Here is a 16805-nt window from a genome sequence, read left to right on the forward strand (position 1 = left end):
GTTCCCAGCTGTGGCTCACTCACCTCATGAGTGCTGAGCATGCTTCATACTCCTGCATCCTGTGCTGTGCTTCAAACAGGAAGAGCTCTGCTCCACTACAACACTTCCTACCTTTCTGACTGCACACTGAGGACTTTCATTCCTGTTGTAAAGCTTTTGTAAAAACGTTTGTAAAAACATTTGTAAAACTTATTATTCTTGGGGAGGGAGACTGGCCTTGCACTCCAGAGCTGGAGTATGTACCTACAGTGACAGAGATGGAGATGCAGATCCCTGCTTGGAGACAGCAGGAAATACTCTCTGTGCTAGGGCAGAGTGCTTTCTGGCCAGAAATTCCATTTTACCCCTGTATTTTTTATTTTTAAAAGTGCATTTTTTTAACAAAAAGGCTCAGCTTTCAGTAAGTAGCACTTTCAAAGAACAACATTAATTTCTATGTGTAATGCTATAAATCCCCTTCAGCCTTCATGTACAGTCTTAACGAACACAGTGCTTTTACCAGCCAGTGCCAAAGCCCATTTTGATCACAGCTGATTACACTGATCATAGAATCACAAAGATATCTGCTAATAAGGGACCATACTCAGAAGAACCCTGGATGTAAAAACTAATTTTAGAGTATTGTTACAAATGCTGTGAGATGAGATGATAGCAAACTAATTTTAATTAAATGTACATAAACATTAAAATACTAATGACTGGCTCCAGGCACTGAATGCCTTCAAACTGGCTCTGAACTCCAGGGAAACTGAAGGCATACCACAGCTGGGCATCACACTGAACTGACCACACCACGCTGCAACTACAGGCTCATTTAAATGACCTTAGGCACTGGAAGCCCGGGTCGAAGGTGGGATGTGTTCAGAGTTTGATCAGAATTAAGCATACAATCACTGGAGATCCTTAAGAGGAGATCATATATCTCACTCTCAGTATTTAATCCCCCAAACAATGAACTCTGAACCATATAAACTGCTATATGATATGGTTCTCAGAGCTCGTATCCTGGGCAAGCTTTTGTAGCTAAGCAAATTATTATATGGTAGTGAGCTTTGTAAAACATAGTTTTCTTTAATAATGAAGAAAAATACACAAAGGCTTCCCTTTTTGTCACACCATCAACGGAGCGATTTACATAAATAGGTTCTTTATCTTTCACCTTCATCTTGAAATGTAATACTTGGAACAAAGAGAGGATGGTTCAAATGTGCCCTACTGCTGCCATCCTGTGGCAGGCACATGTATTTCAGATCGATACTTACAAACTGGAGAGTAAGAAAAAAGTCCTTTAAAGATGACATTTTACAAAAATCTGCTATTAACATATACTTAAATGTTATAGAAGGAAAGATACTCATCTGTGAACAGTAGTATTCAGATCTTAGGAAGCTATGGGCCCTTACAGTACTTAGAAGACTCCTAAGTAGAAAATAAGGATCAGATGACAGGGGGTTCATGTTCCCCTTCTAAATCTATGGGCACTGCAGTATACAGCAGTCTAATTCCAGAAAGGATGCTAACCCTCACTGAGCTCTAACCCTAAACCTATTGGTGGGGGTGACTGGTCTGATCTGAGGACCAAATCACAAGGCATTGGACCACATGAATAGTATACTTCCGTAACTCTGAGTGAACTACTTTACCCTGCCAATAACCAGGGCTGTTAAGTTTTAGATTTCCAGTCTGCAGAATTCCTACCCTTAGCCGGAATACCCATATTAGTTATAGCTGTGGTACTAATCTTGACTGGAAAGGAGAACTGATGACACAGGTTGCAGGTAACAAGAATCTTCTTCCACCCCCTACAGATGGTACAGAACACACAGCAATACAGTGGTAGCTCTGAATGATAGATTTCTACAAGACTAATCCATGCTGTAGTTTAACCCTGAATGCTATTTTGGAAAGCAAACTTTATTGAAAAGAAACAAACAAAAAAAACCACTGTATCTTTTCCCAGATGGACAGCAGAACTTTATTGGATGAAGGAATGCTACAGTCCTTGGAAATTAAATAGAGTCCTTTGTACTTTCAGGCATGATGCTATGCATAAGTGAACCCTCATAGCAACTGCAGCTGTGGTGCTGATCCAGACTGAAAATTACAAAGAACTCATACGCAGCAAGTAATATTTCCAAACTCTACTCTAATTCTACATTACTCATAAATGAAACTTCTTAAAATCTGTAACTGTGGGAGCAATTCCAAATGGGATGAAAAAAAAAAGAGAGATGCCAGGTCCAGTAACAAGAGCTGTCTCCCTAAGTTTGTAGGCAAAGCAAAAAGCTACAAGGGACCCTCAGAACTGTAGATTTTTGAATCTTAAGCCTACCTTTTCCATAGACAAATAGCATCTCTTCCTAGAAGCAATAACTCTGGTACCAGCCCCAGTTGGACAGGACAAGAGGTGATAGTATAAATTGTCTCCCTACATCCACAGGTAGAGTGGAACACTACAATGAAGGAGACGCAGAGCTCTGTGTCTAAGTTCTCATACTGACCATAAAGTGAAAGCAAAATATAAGCAGGAAACTCGCAAGGACAAAGTACTCATGACCCCATCCCATCCCATGTGCTACGTAGCAACTCTCTTAATGAAGGGAAGCATTATGGCAAAAAGGGAGCACCACTCTTCCTAACTTGGGAAGAAGGAGGTGGAGCCTGACTCCTGGAAAATAAAAGAGCTGAGAAAGCTATACATTGCAAAATATTATCTTTTCTATAGGTGAACACTCAAATAAGCTGCAGGTGTGGTACCAAGCTCTATTGGAGATGACAACAAAAGAAACTCAAAAGTCTTCTATATACCTTTCCAGGCAAAGCAGAGGCAAAATCAGTTGGGATCTTCAGATCTGCAGATTTCCTAACCTGATTGTTAAATTAATTTATACTTGAGATAACTGTTCTCAGAAACAGTACCATGGAGACTCTTCATTCCAGATCCCATGGGAAAAAACCCTCACAGTAACAGTAGCCAGAGGTCTAGATATGTCTGGGAAACTGCTTGAGAGTCCAAGAAAAAGCAGCCATATTCTCAACTCTGCATGCAAAACATAGCATTGGCTATGTATGGAGGATGCTCCAGAACTAGATGACAGTTTTTTTCAGTTTTTTCATGCTCACTAACCGGTAGTAAACATCAGTTTATCTCTGTGACCTTGGTCAAATTAGTACCAATGACATATGAAATTTGAAACCTAACTGACAACAACAGAATACAAATATTTCACATGACATGAACCTGCTTTGCTTGTGGGGCATGCAAAATGTGGCATGATTTGAGTTTCACTTCTTCAGGGCTTACACACCAGCCTTTGCCTATAGACACTTGGGAATGCATGCAAGAATTTACACAGACTGACAGCAGCATCCTTTCTAATTCCAGATGAGCTGGAGGCTCCAGAAACAGACAGACTTAAGGTTCAGAGATCCCAATCTGAGCAAGACTTGAACCTTCTAAATTGGCACGATGATCAGGCTATCCTGAAGAAGCTACAGTCTCCAGAAATGACCTGAACCACTGAGGTAGGGATTTTTAAATCTCACCCTTGGCCAAGACTACATATGAAGTGGATCTCAGACATGAAGCCTGACTGGAAAATAGAAAAGTAGAGTCTCTGATCCTTCCCAACAACTCTGCAAGCCCTGACAAGCACGGCTGCGACTGAGGTTGAGATTTCTAGTACACCTTAAAGTTAATCTGTATACTATTCTCCTGAAAAGAAGATTTCATAGGGATCAGTCCAGGTAAGCAGCTGCATAACTCTCAGTGAGCTACAGACTCCAGAAAGAAACAGGGATGAACGTTTTATAGTCCCAAAGCCTAACCCAGAGCAGAACAATTGTAAGGCTACAAGGGGGTACTGAGACTTACGAGAAAGAACAAGACCAGACCCAAAGGACAGGAACCCTCTTAATGGTAATCTGAGCTCCCCTCTCAACATTTGAGATATTCAAACCTGAACTGTTTTATAGTAGTGGAACCAGCTCATCCTCAAGAGAGGAGACATCACAAGAAAGGGGCCATTTGGTGACACATTGATCTTAACTCTGGATAGGCTACACATTTGAGAGGAGATTTTGAGACTTAGATGCTCAGTGCCTATGCTAGTAAACCAGCCAGCATCTAACACAAGGCAGATGTATCCCATCATTAGTTGGAACAGACCCTGGGATAGAACAGACCTCAGGAGACTTCGTACCTAGTCACCCACACTTTCCACTAGGACGACACCCTCCACTGTCATGTGCCCCTCATAGGCATAACTGCATCCACTTAAGAAACGACCTCAAAATACTCCATAGGACTCTGAGAGTCACTCACAGTGCTACAATATGCGGCTCATGACTGTTGCTGGTGTGTCTTAGAGCACAGGAGCAGCAGGGTCTTAATTTGCCTGTGCTGATCCTCAGGTTCATAGCAGCCTTTCTCTAGCCAGTCTTGGGGTCACCTGCCTTGCTTGAAAAGGCATGCCCAGAACCCGCACTCACCAGGCACTGCTCTTGATACACAACTTGGGCAGCTGCTGTAGAGATGTCATGAGAAGGCAGATAACTTGCCTAAGATGCATGCCTGCCACCACAGATAGGGAGGTTAGGTGCCCTAGGGCACAAAAGGGGGATTGCGCAGTGTCATTTCACCTGGGGCAATCAGGGTGGGCACAGAACTTTCCTAAATGGAGTGATGCTCCCTTCCAGGAGTGGGCATCCCTTATTGACCATCAGAGCACCACCTTCGGCTGCTCCAACACAGTACGTATGAGCATGGCCAGTGTTCCCTAGAATCTTGCTGCCAGGCTCTTACTGCGAACTGAGCAAACAGTTTCAAGCCAAAAGGAAAGATGCAATTAGCCAGGATTCTGGTGGAGGTTGCAAAACCACTGCCTGGTTCATCTCCTCACAAGCAGTTCACATCTGCAGTGTCAAAAAAGCCATGAAGAAACACTCTGAAGGATTCACAACCCTATTTGGCATCCTTTGCAGGACTCTCATACATCCTGCAATTAGGAGGGCTCCCATTCTTTCATAATGGAAGTCCTTGGATGCATCAGGAACAGTTCACAAGAACCAGTATTACCTGTACCTGGCCTACCCTTGATGCTAGAGTCTGAATGCTCTGATTTCCAAGAGCAAGGCCAGTTGTCTCTCCCCTGGAACCCCACAGATATCAACCTTGCAGGGGAAGAGGTCAAAGCACCAGTCTGCAGCACAGTAAATATCACTTACCTGCTGCTAACTTTAGCTGTGCTGTCCAAGACCTCAGTAGAGCATTTGGCCAGATGCTTAAACCTGAAGGACAAGAAGGTACTAGGAAGGTTGATAGGATATGCATCATCTCTGTCCTGCAAAGTCTGTACAATGAGGACAACAAGTCATTCCAGATCACAGCAGGACTGGGCCACCCAGAAGAACATGTGGCCCAGTCTTTTCTTCCTCCTAGGATATGATGACAGAGAAAAAACGCAGGAGTCCCTCTGTGCCCATCTGAGAACTGGACACTAACAGCCCCCACAAACAAATCAACTTACACCAGTAAAGACAAAATGTGAACTTGAGTCCCCTTGCACCCTCTGTTCTGCTCTCTGTCCCACACACAGATAAGTCCCTCCCTTTCAAGCAGAGTTGATGCTTCTCAACAGCCCCTTCCCATCTGCACTCAGGACTCAATAGCTTGCAGCAGCCAGGCAAATGGATTGCATTTCTTTGTGTCAGTCTCACACCCACTGCATCAGCAGCTCCCCTAGCTCTGACATTGCTTCTCTGTGCTAGCAGCCCAACTCAGTCAGCCAGCCAGCCAGCCTCTCCTCTTCCTCGGTGTTGCTAGCACCTCCCAACACATACTTTCTGAGACACTTCCTTGTGTACCCAGACATGGCAACTTCCCCAACACCCAGCCCCCTAATGAGTTTCCCTTCTTCCAGGGCATGAGTATTAACTACTTACGTTCTACAAGGTATTTACAAGGGAGAAGAGACTTATAGCCGGTAACAAATGAAAAGCTACCCAGGCTGGGGACAGAGGAGAAGAGGAACCATTAGTTTGGAGTAGCAGGGGGAGGCTAGTGGGCTCAGCATGTTCCTCACTCATTGAGGCATCAAGCAAGGGTCACCACAGAGGTAGTCTCGGGCATGGGGGTAGAAGTAGGTATAGGGAAGAACATGGATAAGAAAAGGGGAATGCAGGGCCACAGGAAAAGAAGCATGTACAGAAACAGGGTAAGTGGGCCACTGTGGGACTCAACCCTGACCAGGAAACACAAGGTCATGAGAGACACAGGCTAGCAGGAAGCAATGAGGACCATTTTGTTGGTCCCACTTCATCTCCTGAGTCAGTAAGCCACTGCTGTGGATAACTGAGGATCTGGTCTTACCTTGTGAGGTCCATTCATCCATAGCTGATCCCCATCTGCTCCTGACTGAGCTCCTCCAAAATGGCAAGGAACACAGCTATCTCCCAGTCTCCTATGTCACCCTGCAATGTCTGGGCTGTGCCACTACTGGCACTTGTGACAAGAGAACTGTTTCCCAGACCTGGAGAAAAGGGTTTTTACAGGAAAATGCTAAAGGTATGGCAGGAATGGTGTGAGGGTGCGTACAAAGCACAAGACCTTGTGGGGTGTTGCTGTAGGACTCAGGCCAGAGTGACACATTCTCATCTAATGTTCCTGATACCACTCTAATTACTGAAACATGCTTATAAATTGCTTAGGGAGAATGTTAATGAGAAGTCCACTTAAATCCATTCTGTATTCTAGAGCCCAACTTCATCAGACACTGGTTTCTTTAAATAGGCTTTTCAAAACTATGACCTTTTCTTTGAAAAGAATTCTGGCTAGATAGGTAGCCTTTGTTCTGAGAGCCATTTGTAAGAGAGTGCAGAATTGCCTGTAGGCAGCCAACAGAATTGTTGACTAACAGTACAAATGAAAGTGTAACTATTGATAACTATTTTGATGTTGAAGGGTACATGACAAAGAGTGATCATTAACAATTTGCAACTGAAGCACACAGAGTTAGATACAGGGCTTTTGTAACTGCACTGAAGACTATGAGGCTTTGTCCCATTTTTACCCCTAATTCCAACACGTATTGTTCTAAGCCAGTGAAGTCATATTTAATCCTAACTTCACAAATCAGTCCATGCAATGTGAATTTTTTTTAATGGGATCTGCATTGGAAAAGCAATGACTACAGAAACAGGAAAAAAAGACCTCCCTATCCTTTATGGCTGAAATGCCCTCTAGGAATCATAAGGATGGAAAGGGCCCTATCCTACTGAAGCTGTCAACACTGTGGAGTGTAGTGTTTCTACAAAAACTTCCTTCAGTACCAAGTGATTACACAGCAGAGCGCTCTCTTCTGCGCTATTCAGGGCAACAGGCAACTGGAGTGTCACACTCAGAATTTTCAGAGGAATCACTCACTACAGCCAACACAAAGTGAAGCTTCCTAAGGCTGGATCTTTTACGATCTTGGATATACTTTCTGAGGAAGCAATTGCTCAGTTCTAGGCCAAAGTTTAGTGGTTCAGGTGACAATTAGGTTTTGTCTAGATCAGGCTGATATGACTGTTTTCCCCATGCATCAATGGTAGCAATCTCAGATGCATGTAGAAGAAAGCAGCTCAAGTACTGTGTTTTCATGTTACTACTAACAGACAATATCTACTTTTTCCGGAACTGAAAGTGACAGAGCTTCTGTATTTGTCTTTTTCAGATTTAGCTCCAGGAATTTCAGGACAATTTCTATTCCTCAGGGTGTGAAGAGAAGAATGTAGTATGTAATGCTATGGAGATAGTTTTTGATGACTAAATAGCTATAAGGCCTTTTGAGGGACTTCCACACTAAGTTAGGAATCTTTCAACCCTAGATTCCAAAATATATATTTAGGTAGCATGATGTATGTCGGGCTAATTTTCCTGTGAGGCTACTACAAAGAGAAGGAGAAACATTCCTGAGAGCAATGAATCATTTGTCTGCAGATTAAGAAAAAAAAAAAAAAAAGTGATATTTTAACAGCAACAATGCCATTCACCCAAAGCCTGTGTGAGCTGGACAACAGAATATTCCTGAAGGCCAAGAAGGCAGTCACTGGAAAATCTCGATTGTTTTATTTGACTTGGTTACAATCATCTGAGTATTATCAAGCCAGACTTGTGTAGGACTGTTTATCAACATAAACTGATATGCAGTCAGAATTTCTTTCTATAGTTAAAAAAAAAAAAAAAGAAAAAAGAAAACACACACACACACTCATAACAGGCATTTTCCAAACATCTTCCTGAATAAGAAAAACCCAAACACTTTGAGTTTTTCATCCTGTTGTATTGAATTACTAAATTATGCCATGCTGCTTTCAAGAAACATGCACTTGAATTTAGAAATCTGCATACAGCACTAGAAAAAAAATTAATGCTTTATTCCATGAAGTTAACGAAAAGCCTGAACACAAAAATTGTTTTGAAAATGAAAAACAAAACAACTATGAGCTCTGTTGGAATTAGCATTCAGCGCAGAGAGGATTCTGTTCAACACTTGCAGAATATAAGACAGAGAAAAACAAAATGTAGCTACAAAAAAAAAATTCTCCTGGTTCATAAAGTTTCTTCATTAGTTATTGTTAGGACTTGACACTGATCAGCTAATGAGAGCCATCACTGATCAATACATGAAAACAAAAGGAAAAATGTCCTGAGTTAGGCCAAGGTTAAAAAGAACATGAGCAAAGGAAAAAGATACTACATTTCACCAGCAAAGATAAAGCATTTAAAAGCCCAAAGCATTCCTTTTAGCTATTCAGTCTTAAGTGATAAGAAAACCTCTGCAAGGAAGATTCTAACACCCCTCCATCATTGGATGTGCTTTATATAACCCTCTTATAGCTCACTACTATCTGTCAGACACCTCAAAAATAAACTGCATTATCTTAAAATTAGAACAGGTAGATGTACCTTTCTGACAATCACAGTTTCTCTTTAGGCTTAAAATAACCTCCCCAATGGCCCCAAGAGAAACAGAACAAGATTCACCTGATGTAAGACTCATAATTCACGTTGCTTTGAGATTTCATTTTCTACCTGATGATAGAGTTTTTAAGGTTTCTGGAAAGATTTTATATCCAGGGATAGCTTGGAGTCACACATGGAAGATTAAAAATTAGGATGGATATCCAGATCAGAAAATACTTCCAAATCTACCCAAACTCGGTTACTATTTCATTCCAGCCCCATCGCCCAGAAGACACATATTTCAGAATGATCAGATGGTCAATAAATTTGGGCTTGGGTGGAAGGTGAGAATACCTCACTAAAAAGCTTTGCTTCTAGGCCCTTCCTGACTGAATTGGGTAAATGCTGTTTTAAATAAAGGTGCTGTTCACCACTGCACATTAATGCCATAGCTAGATAAGCAGGCTTTGGGCTACCCAGGCTCTGCACTATTTAGAACTTCATGAATTAAAACCAGTATCTTAAATTACCCTCTTGGAAATGAGTAGGCAGCCACTCTGAGTGATGCAGTGCACAGGTATGAGCTTGCTTATCAACACTATTTTCAAGCACACAGGATGCCATTTGCTGGACTAGCTGCAGTTTCCAAGTGACATGTATGCAGAAAGGATACCAAGCTAATCCAGTCTGGAAGCAAAAAAGACATGAACTCCTGCAGTAAAATCTGCGTTCCAAAATAAAGGCTGCAATCAGCTGGCATAGTTTACAGCAGACACTATCACTGATTATCTACATCAGCTGAGAGTCCCATTAGATCAATATCTCTCATCTGAAGAGAACTGGTATCAGTATCATTTTCCCTGAACAGGAAAGTATACTTTTAGGATTCTTGACTATCTGGGACACACTGCCCTCACTCAAAATGTAATTCTAGCTAGCAAATGAATAAGCTTATCAAATGAAATATCTGAATCTCATAAAATGGGTTGGATAAAAACAGCTGTTAAAGAAAGCGATCTATACATACAAATACAAAATTTTAAGTAATTTAAGATCTACTGATTTTAAGGACACTTCTCTTCCATGGCTTATTTTCAGCAAGGAATAATCCTTGCATTTTTACCAAATCTCTTCTAGTATACTTGTTAGCAACTCTTCTTGGGTGGCCATTTGCAGCTATCATACACTGAAAATACAGAATAATGATGAAATACAGCTCCTTGGAAGAATACAAGATTCAATAATGGATCTGGAAAAAGGATGCATAATGGAGAATCTTAAGTACATAAACTCAGAAAAGCAGACTTATATGGTTCTTTTTATTTATGTGTTTTGAGATATACTTTTATATAGGGGTGTGTGTGTGTATATATATATATATATATATATATATATATATATATATAAAATATTTGCCACCCTTGGCAACTGTTGTTTAATGTCAGGGTTCTACATACAAGGTAAACAGGTACTTTCCAAAATATTGTTTAGTCTGGTGAGGGACATAATACACTCAAACAGATGCTTAGCTAGCTAAAGCTTCATTCAATTTTTTTGTGTTTGGTTTTCTTTCAAGTTTTATTACTTTTAGTATTTTGTGACTTTAAGTCATCCAATTTGCTACAAGACCACAATTTTTTTGTAAGTGCTTCTGCAATTCTCCCCTTAATTTGCTTCTTTCCTGTTCCATTCTAAGTCACCTCAGGCCTCAACAGTAGGACTAGCCATCTCTGAATACATCTGATTTGGAGACTAAATGTTTCACAACATGCACTCCTTTTCTAAAAAGGAAGCAAAATGGGGTTATCTCCTTCAGTCAATTTCCAGGTGTCAATAGTCAAAAGAAAGCATTTCTACACAAAAGGCATGCCATAATGAGTTTATAACACCTCAGCTGAAAAAATAAATGGCATTTTTCTTTTTACATAAACCACTAGCAAAGTAGAATACAGCAAACAAACTTCCTCAGATATGGCACACTTACTCAAAAAATCTATTATTCCTGGTCAGGCTGGCAAGCATCTGTTGGTGGTGAGGTGGTGTAAGGGGAGAAGAATTTTAAATTCTAGAAGTTTTACCAATCAAAATGAATACTTGCTATAATAGACAGATTTAAAAAAATGATACTGTGAAAGTATTCAGGAACAAATTCCTCCTCAATTAAAAAAACCCAAAACACTAAAGATTTTAAACAGAAACAAATGCTTGAAGACAAGACATATGTTTATCTCTTTAGAAACTTATCTTCCAGTGTTTTTACATATACAGTACGTAGAGCTGGATGTAGAATACATAGGAATTCGACCTAGAAGATAGCTCCTTTATTTTTATTAGTATTCCTTACATGTCAATCTAATCTTTAAGACCGGCAAAGTGGCTTGTGACAAGTATTTAATGTTGAGGTTATGGGGTAGGTTTGTTCAACAGGATTTGTAAAAAAAACATTCTCATCTGTTTGAATGCAGATACATCATCACAGAGGAGACAGTGCATACAATTTACAAGAGAGATTTGTAGTAAAACTTAGAGATACACAATGACCAAAGTCTCTATATAATACTCACTTGGAACCTTGGTGCATGTCTTTTAAACTGTACATACAACTTTAAAAAGATATAGCCTTTTAAAATGTTTATACATTGAAGCATCTTCATTAAGATCAAACACTTAAGAACAGTAAAAGTATAGCAGCAATATGGGAGAATGTCATCCACATGAACATTAATAATTAAAACAAAACCAATAAATACAGAAATATTACATTAGTCTGATGTTTGTGTTAAGCAACAAGGATAGGTAACACACCAATTACTTAAGAGAAATTGTGAAAGAATCTGGATTTGTTCACTTAATGAACAATACTGTTGAATAGTTCAACCTAAGTTATTATTTTAAATGAAGTGTTGAATATTGATTTCCACCAACACTGTCCTGAGGTGCTTCCTGAAGAACTCATCTGAATCTTTAAGTGCAAGCCTGACTATGATCCTTTTTGCATTTTTGCTATAGGAACTAAGGATGGTTTTAAATATACATTCCTTAAAACTAGGCTTATTTTATTTACACTATTCAAAGTTTACTTTCCTTCCAACAACAAATTGTGCAGGAGGATTTAGTACATGCTATACAATGTAAAAATAGACTTTAAAAAGCCAGAACAATGTGAGTAAAACTGTACAGTGTTTGTTCCCTGCTCCAGTTCATTGCACTGTCTAGTTTAAGTGGATGAGTTGTCATGCCCAGAAGACTTACTGTAGGATCAGAATATCCACACACACACATACACACAGAGGAGGTAAACGCATACTGGCTTAGGCATAGCGTCAAATGAAAAAAGATACTATGAGTTATCTCCACAGAAAAGCTTCTCATGGAAGGAAGGAGCATGGCTAATTCTGAAGAAAGGCAGCCCTTTTCATGTAGGACACAGCACTGCAAAAGAATTATAAATACATGTGGATAAACATCTGTGAAGTTAGTCTGTATAAAAATATTATATTGTGTAAACTGAAATACTTAAACATCAAGTTCTACCCTATCAGTTACACAGTAAATCTAGACTTCAACTGAAACTGTCAGATATCATTCTCTTCTCAAAAGAGAATTAAGTGACAAAACCCACCATCTTTAACTAATATTACCCAGAAATGAGTTAACTAAAGGTCATGTCTTAAACAGTGCTTTTTGAAGTGTTCTATCAGAAAACAGAACATTCAATAAAAAGTGACCACATGCAGCTAAATTTTAAAATATGCACTCACAATTTGGGATTCTAATTCTACATTCTAAATTTGGTGTTTATTTGAATCACGCAGAGTGGTAAGACAAGACATGTCCTTCATGTGTTTCTCATTCCTTTCACATGTAAGAAACAAACCTCAGAACAATCCAGCTTTCAAAGCAATGCTAGCACAACACAAAAGCAAACAAAGAAGTCAGGTGTAACAAACAGAAAAATTTCAAAAACAGAAAAATAAATGTTCTTGTTATCTGAAATACTTGCATAATTTAAAAATAGATCACAAGGTAAATTCTTGCTTTGTTAATTTAAAACAAAAATCTGTTTTTATTTTTGTTTATTTTTTAGCTTTTACTAGAAACTTGCGACTCTTCTCTCTGTCAAGTTGGGTTGAAACTGGCAAACATTTATGAGGCTGAAAAGATAGACAACATGACTGCATAGAGGCATTTTCATCAGAAAACAGCCTAGACTTGCATACTTCTAAAATCACAGAAAGGTGCCACTACTTTGTGCATTGTGATTTATTTGCTAAGTACAATAATGCATCAAGAGAAAGACAGGAAGTCTCTGTAAAAAAATTAAATGGATATAGCCAATACACACATGCTTTCATCTAAAGACCTGGTACCTGATGTTGTCTGACATCTAAAAAGAATGCAACTAGAAGAGATGACAAAAATAACTGTGCTCCCCGTTTTACAGCTTAATTCGTGCACAAGAAAGTTCACTACTTAATTGCTTGTGTAGATCTTTTAATGGAAACAATGTTTTCAAAGCACAATTATTTGTTCAGCCATCAAAAAAGATCAGTAGAAAGACAAGCATAAACAGCATTTAAATACAGGTAGCTCACTTGGCTGCCAGCTGCAATCTGATAATATGCTTTCTAAAATCAAGAATTTCATAATACTAGTTTGATATTTCTTTCCCTATCAACAAATGCATTCCCCCACCTTCTTCCAAAGCTCAGATTTTCTACTTCATGATCTCTAAGGATAAGACACAGCAAAATTATTAACACATTAAAAGAATTTTACTCAAAAAATTAAAGCACAGTTGCAAATACTTATCAATTTTCCATTAGCATATATCTCTATTCTAAACCTACAAATTATAATATGAATCATATGCTGGTGGGGGAAGAATTACAATATATTTGCAAAGCAAATCACTAAGTCCCTTTCATTATTACTAACTTCATGATGAAAACACTCACTGCAAAGTAAGAAGAAGTAAGAGATCTTCAGAAAGCAAAAATGTCCTCAGAAATAATTTAGGCTGCATCAAAAGCAACACAAACTGTACAAGGCTACCTGGAATGTGTGCCTAGTCCAGCTTTGGGATTTTACATCTGAACAGATATTCCCTATGGAAAAGATCCTGGGAAGAGCTAACTGATCACTGGAAAAAAGGGACTTAAGCATGAGGACAAAGTGAAGTAATGGTATTTTTAACATTCTGGGGGACACAAGAGGGCAGCAGAAATTGGGAAAAGAGGATGCTTAAAAAGGCAAACACCACAAACTATTTCAAAACTAGTAATCCCATTTGGAAATGAATATGGATTTTTTCCCTCCCCTAACATGAATAGTATAATGCCTCTGTGTAAACAGCGCTGAGTTGCACTGGCCTTTTTTACTTCTTTATTATGCTACATTTTTACAGGCAATTGTTCCTTGTTCTAAGGATTTTTACTTCCAGTGTTTCAGATGCTTTAGCTGACATTTTTATATACAAGAGGTTATGGAGGGGGGGAAAAAAAGCAAAAGAATAGCCAAGGTGACACGGCAGGTCAGCCGATCTCATTATAGAACTCTCCAATTCCAGGCCCATGCTGTAGCTCTTGACCAAACTGCCTTGCCTAGACAGATCTACCCAATCTTCATTAAATGAAGATATTTAATATTAGGCAATAAACACTGTGGGGTCTTCCTACATGATCCAAAGGTAGCCTCTCACAAATTTCAGAATTATTTCAGCTTTTAGATCTGTTCAAGATGGTGACATTTCTATAAAACACTTAATGAAATTCAGAAGATTTAAATTTAATAGTTTTTGTTTCTATCAAAGCAGCAGTGAATTTGGCTTCCTGAAGGTTTCTGGTTAAACAAACACTTGCTGCTCGATCTTATGGTTCCATTCACCTTTCCATGTTCACAGCACTTTATTTGTCCCATTATATTATGTGAACAATCCTATGGCAATTGTTAGAATCGCATTTTTCCTCTCATATTTTTCTTTGACACATGATTCTAATCAATTTAAATAGCTTATCAAAAGTAATGGACAATATCTGGACAAGATTACTGCTAATTCTGTGGACAGCCATAAACCAAGACTAGCTTTTTTTTAAAACAAAACAAACAAAAACAACAAAAAAAAAACCCAAACCAGCATTTAGAAAATGAATCTGCTGCTTTAAAAACATGGTTAAGAACCTTTAGAAGATTCTTTCTTTTTTGCATGTGAAACACTAGAAATGTTAAAGCTTGAAAGAAGGTTGTAACTGCTGACAAGATTCCACACAACAGGATTCCCCATAAAGCTACATCTGCTCTATTGTCACACATACTTTACTGCCTGCTCTTTTGTTTGAAGATTGGGAAGGCCTAGAAACGATTATCTTTCTGCTTCTTTTTGAAAAGAAATTCAAAACCTTAAATCCTCACAATCACCTTCACCTCACCAATACATCTTAAGTCTTCTCAGTGAAGAGAACAGATCCTTTAAAAAGCAGATCATTCATTTTACTTTGAAATTCAGGGAGTAAGTTGCTTCAAGCAATTGTTTAGAATCTTCTAATCCCCCCTTAACCATCTTTAAAAACAACTCCCAGATAACAGACTGTGGCTGGGAGTATTCTATGCCATGTATGAAGCAACAATGAGACTTGAGGCCGGATGTCTTAGTGGCAGAAAGAGGAGAGAAACAGACTGCAACTTCAGAAACAACTGGAAGATTTTTGCCTCTTCCACAGGATACACGTGCACTGCCTGCAGTGTAACACCGCCAGCTGAGCTAGCAGTATTTATGCAATCTAAACATAGCAACACGAAGCCCTGTGCTGACTAGTTTGTATGTCTCTGATGGCTGTAGTGCAGACAGACTCACAGAAGAGCAAGAAATTCTTAGTTTTCTTCAGTAATGAAATTGTGGCAGCAGAAGGGAAAAATTACCTTTTCCTGTCAGTATCAAGTGATGTTGGCAAAAAGTTACTTTTTGCACTCCAGCCATTTCTGTTTTGCAATTTAAAAGCAAAAATGCTTTCCAGAAAGTGATGAAAGAACTGTCTGATCTGACATATTTAATGAGCATTAAGTTTTGGCAATTGTCGCAACCAGCTGGTAGAACATCCCTGGTCATTTTAAGGTCATGAGCAGGCAGAGGTAGGAGGAGACCACAGTATCAAGCTTCCCTACATCATCCTGTCATGGGTTCAGCTAATCTGCTCTTACAAAGTCTTCTATGCAGAAGATTCCTCAATTTCCCTAGACAGCCAGGTTCTTACTCACTGTCTTAGTAATTTGAAAGCTTTTCTGGATAGCTATGTCTGAAAATAAAGGGCTCCATAAAAGGCAATAAGCAAATACATCTAACATAATAAAGATTTTCAGAAAGGGTAAGCAAAAACTGGAGCAATCACGGGGACCAACTGAAAGGATCTCCATGCTCTTACCCTACCACAATAATTCTGCTAAGCTATAGAAATGATCCTCTTTCAACAGGAAGTCTGTCAGAGTTTCTACAAAACTGCGTGGCCCCCCTTTGGGTATTTTTGAAGCTAACAGCACACATTTTATCTACAACTTTAAACTTATGGTACTTTCAAATGTCTGCAAGATGAAAGTGATTAGAAATCATATGGAAGGAGTAAGTGAAATGACTATTTGAAAAAATAAAGCTTGGAAAACATGATTCCCAATTAAGAGAATGACTTTGCATCATATGAACTCGAAGCAGAACATAATGAATTTTTGGGCTGCAAATAAAAAGGCATCTATTTTCTGTACACCTGTTTGTCTAGATTTTGTGAGTTCTGATGCACATGCTAAGCCTTAAACATTAAAGAAGATGGGACCATTTCTATGCCAAGAATTAAGTGAGAACATAAGCATT

At 39.1% G+C, this 16805-nt stretch overlaps 1 protein-coding gene across 2 annotated transcripts in view; it reads right to left on the minus strand.

Annotated features, from left to right (window-relative positions):
* Window positions 1-8095: 8095 nt before the first annotated feature.
* FEZ2 (fasciculation and elongation protein zeta 2) overlaps window positions 8096-16805 on the minus strand; it is a 33850-nt gene continuing 25140 nt past the window's right edge. For both annotated transcript variants that reach the window (XM_067293290.1, XM_067293291.1), the window contains one exon: window positions 8096-12379. In XM_067293290.1, the coding sequence (XP_067149391.1) occupies window positions 12363-12379 (17 nt within the window). In that variant the 3' untranslated portion in view covers window positions 8096-12362. The remainder of the gene's footprint in view (window positions 12380-16805) is intronic.

The sequence above is a fragment of the Apteryx mantelli genome, chromosome 3 (assembly GCF_036417845.1).
Source record: "Apteryx mantelli isolate bAptMan1 chromosome 3, bAptMan1.hap1, whole genome shotgun sequence".
In the NCBI taxonomy this organism is placed as follows: domain Eukaryota; kingdom Metazoa; phylum Chordata; class Aves; order Apterygiformes; family Apterygidae; genus Apteryx; species Apteryx mantelli.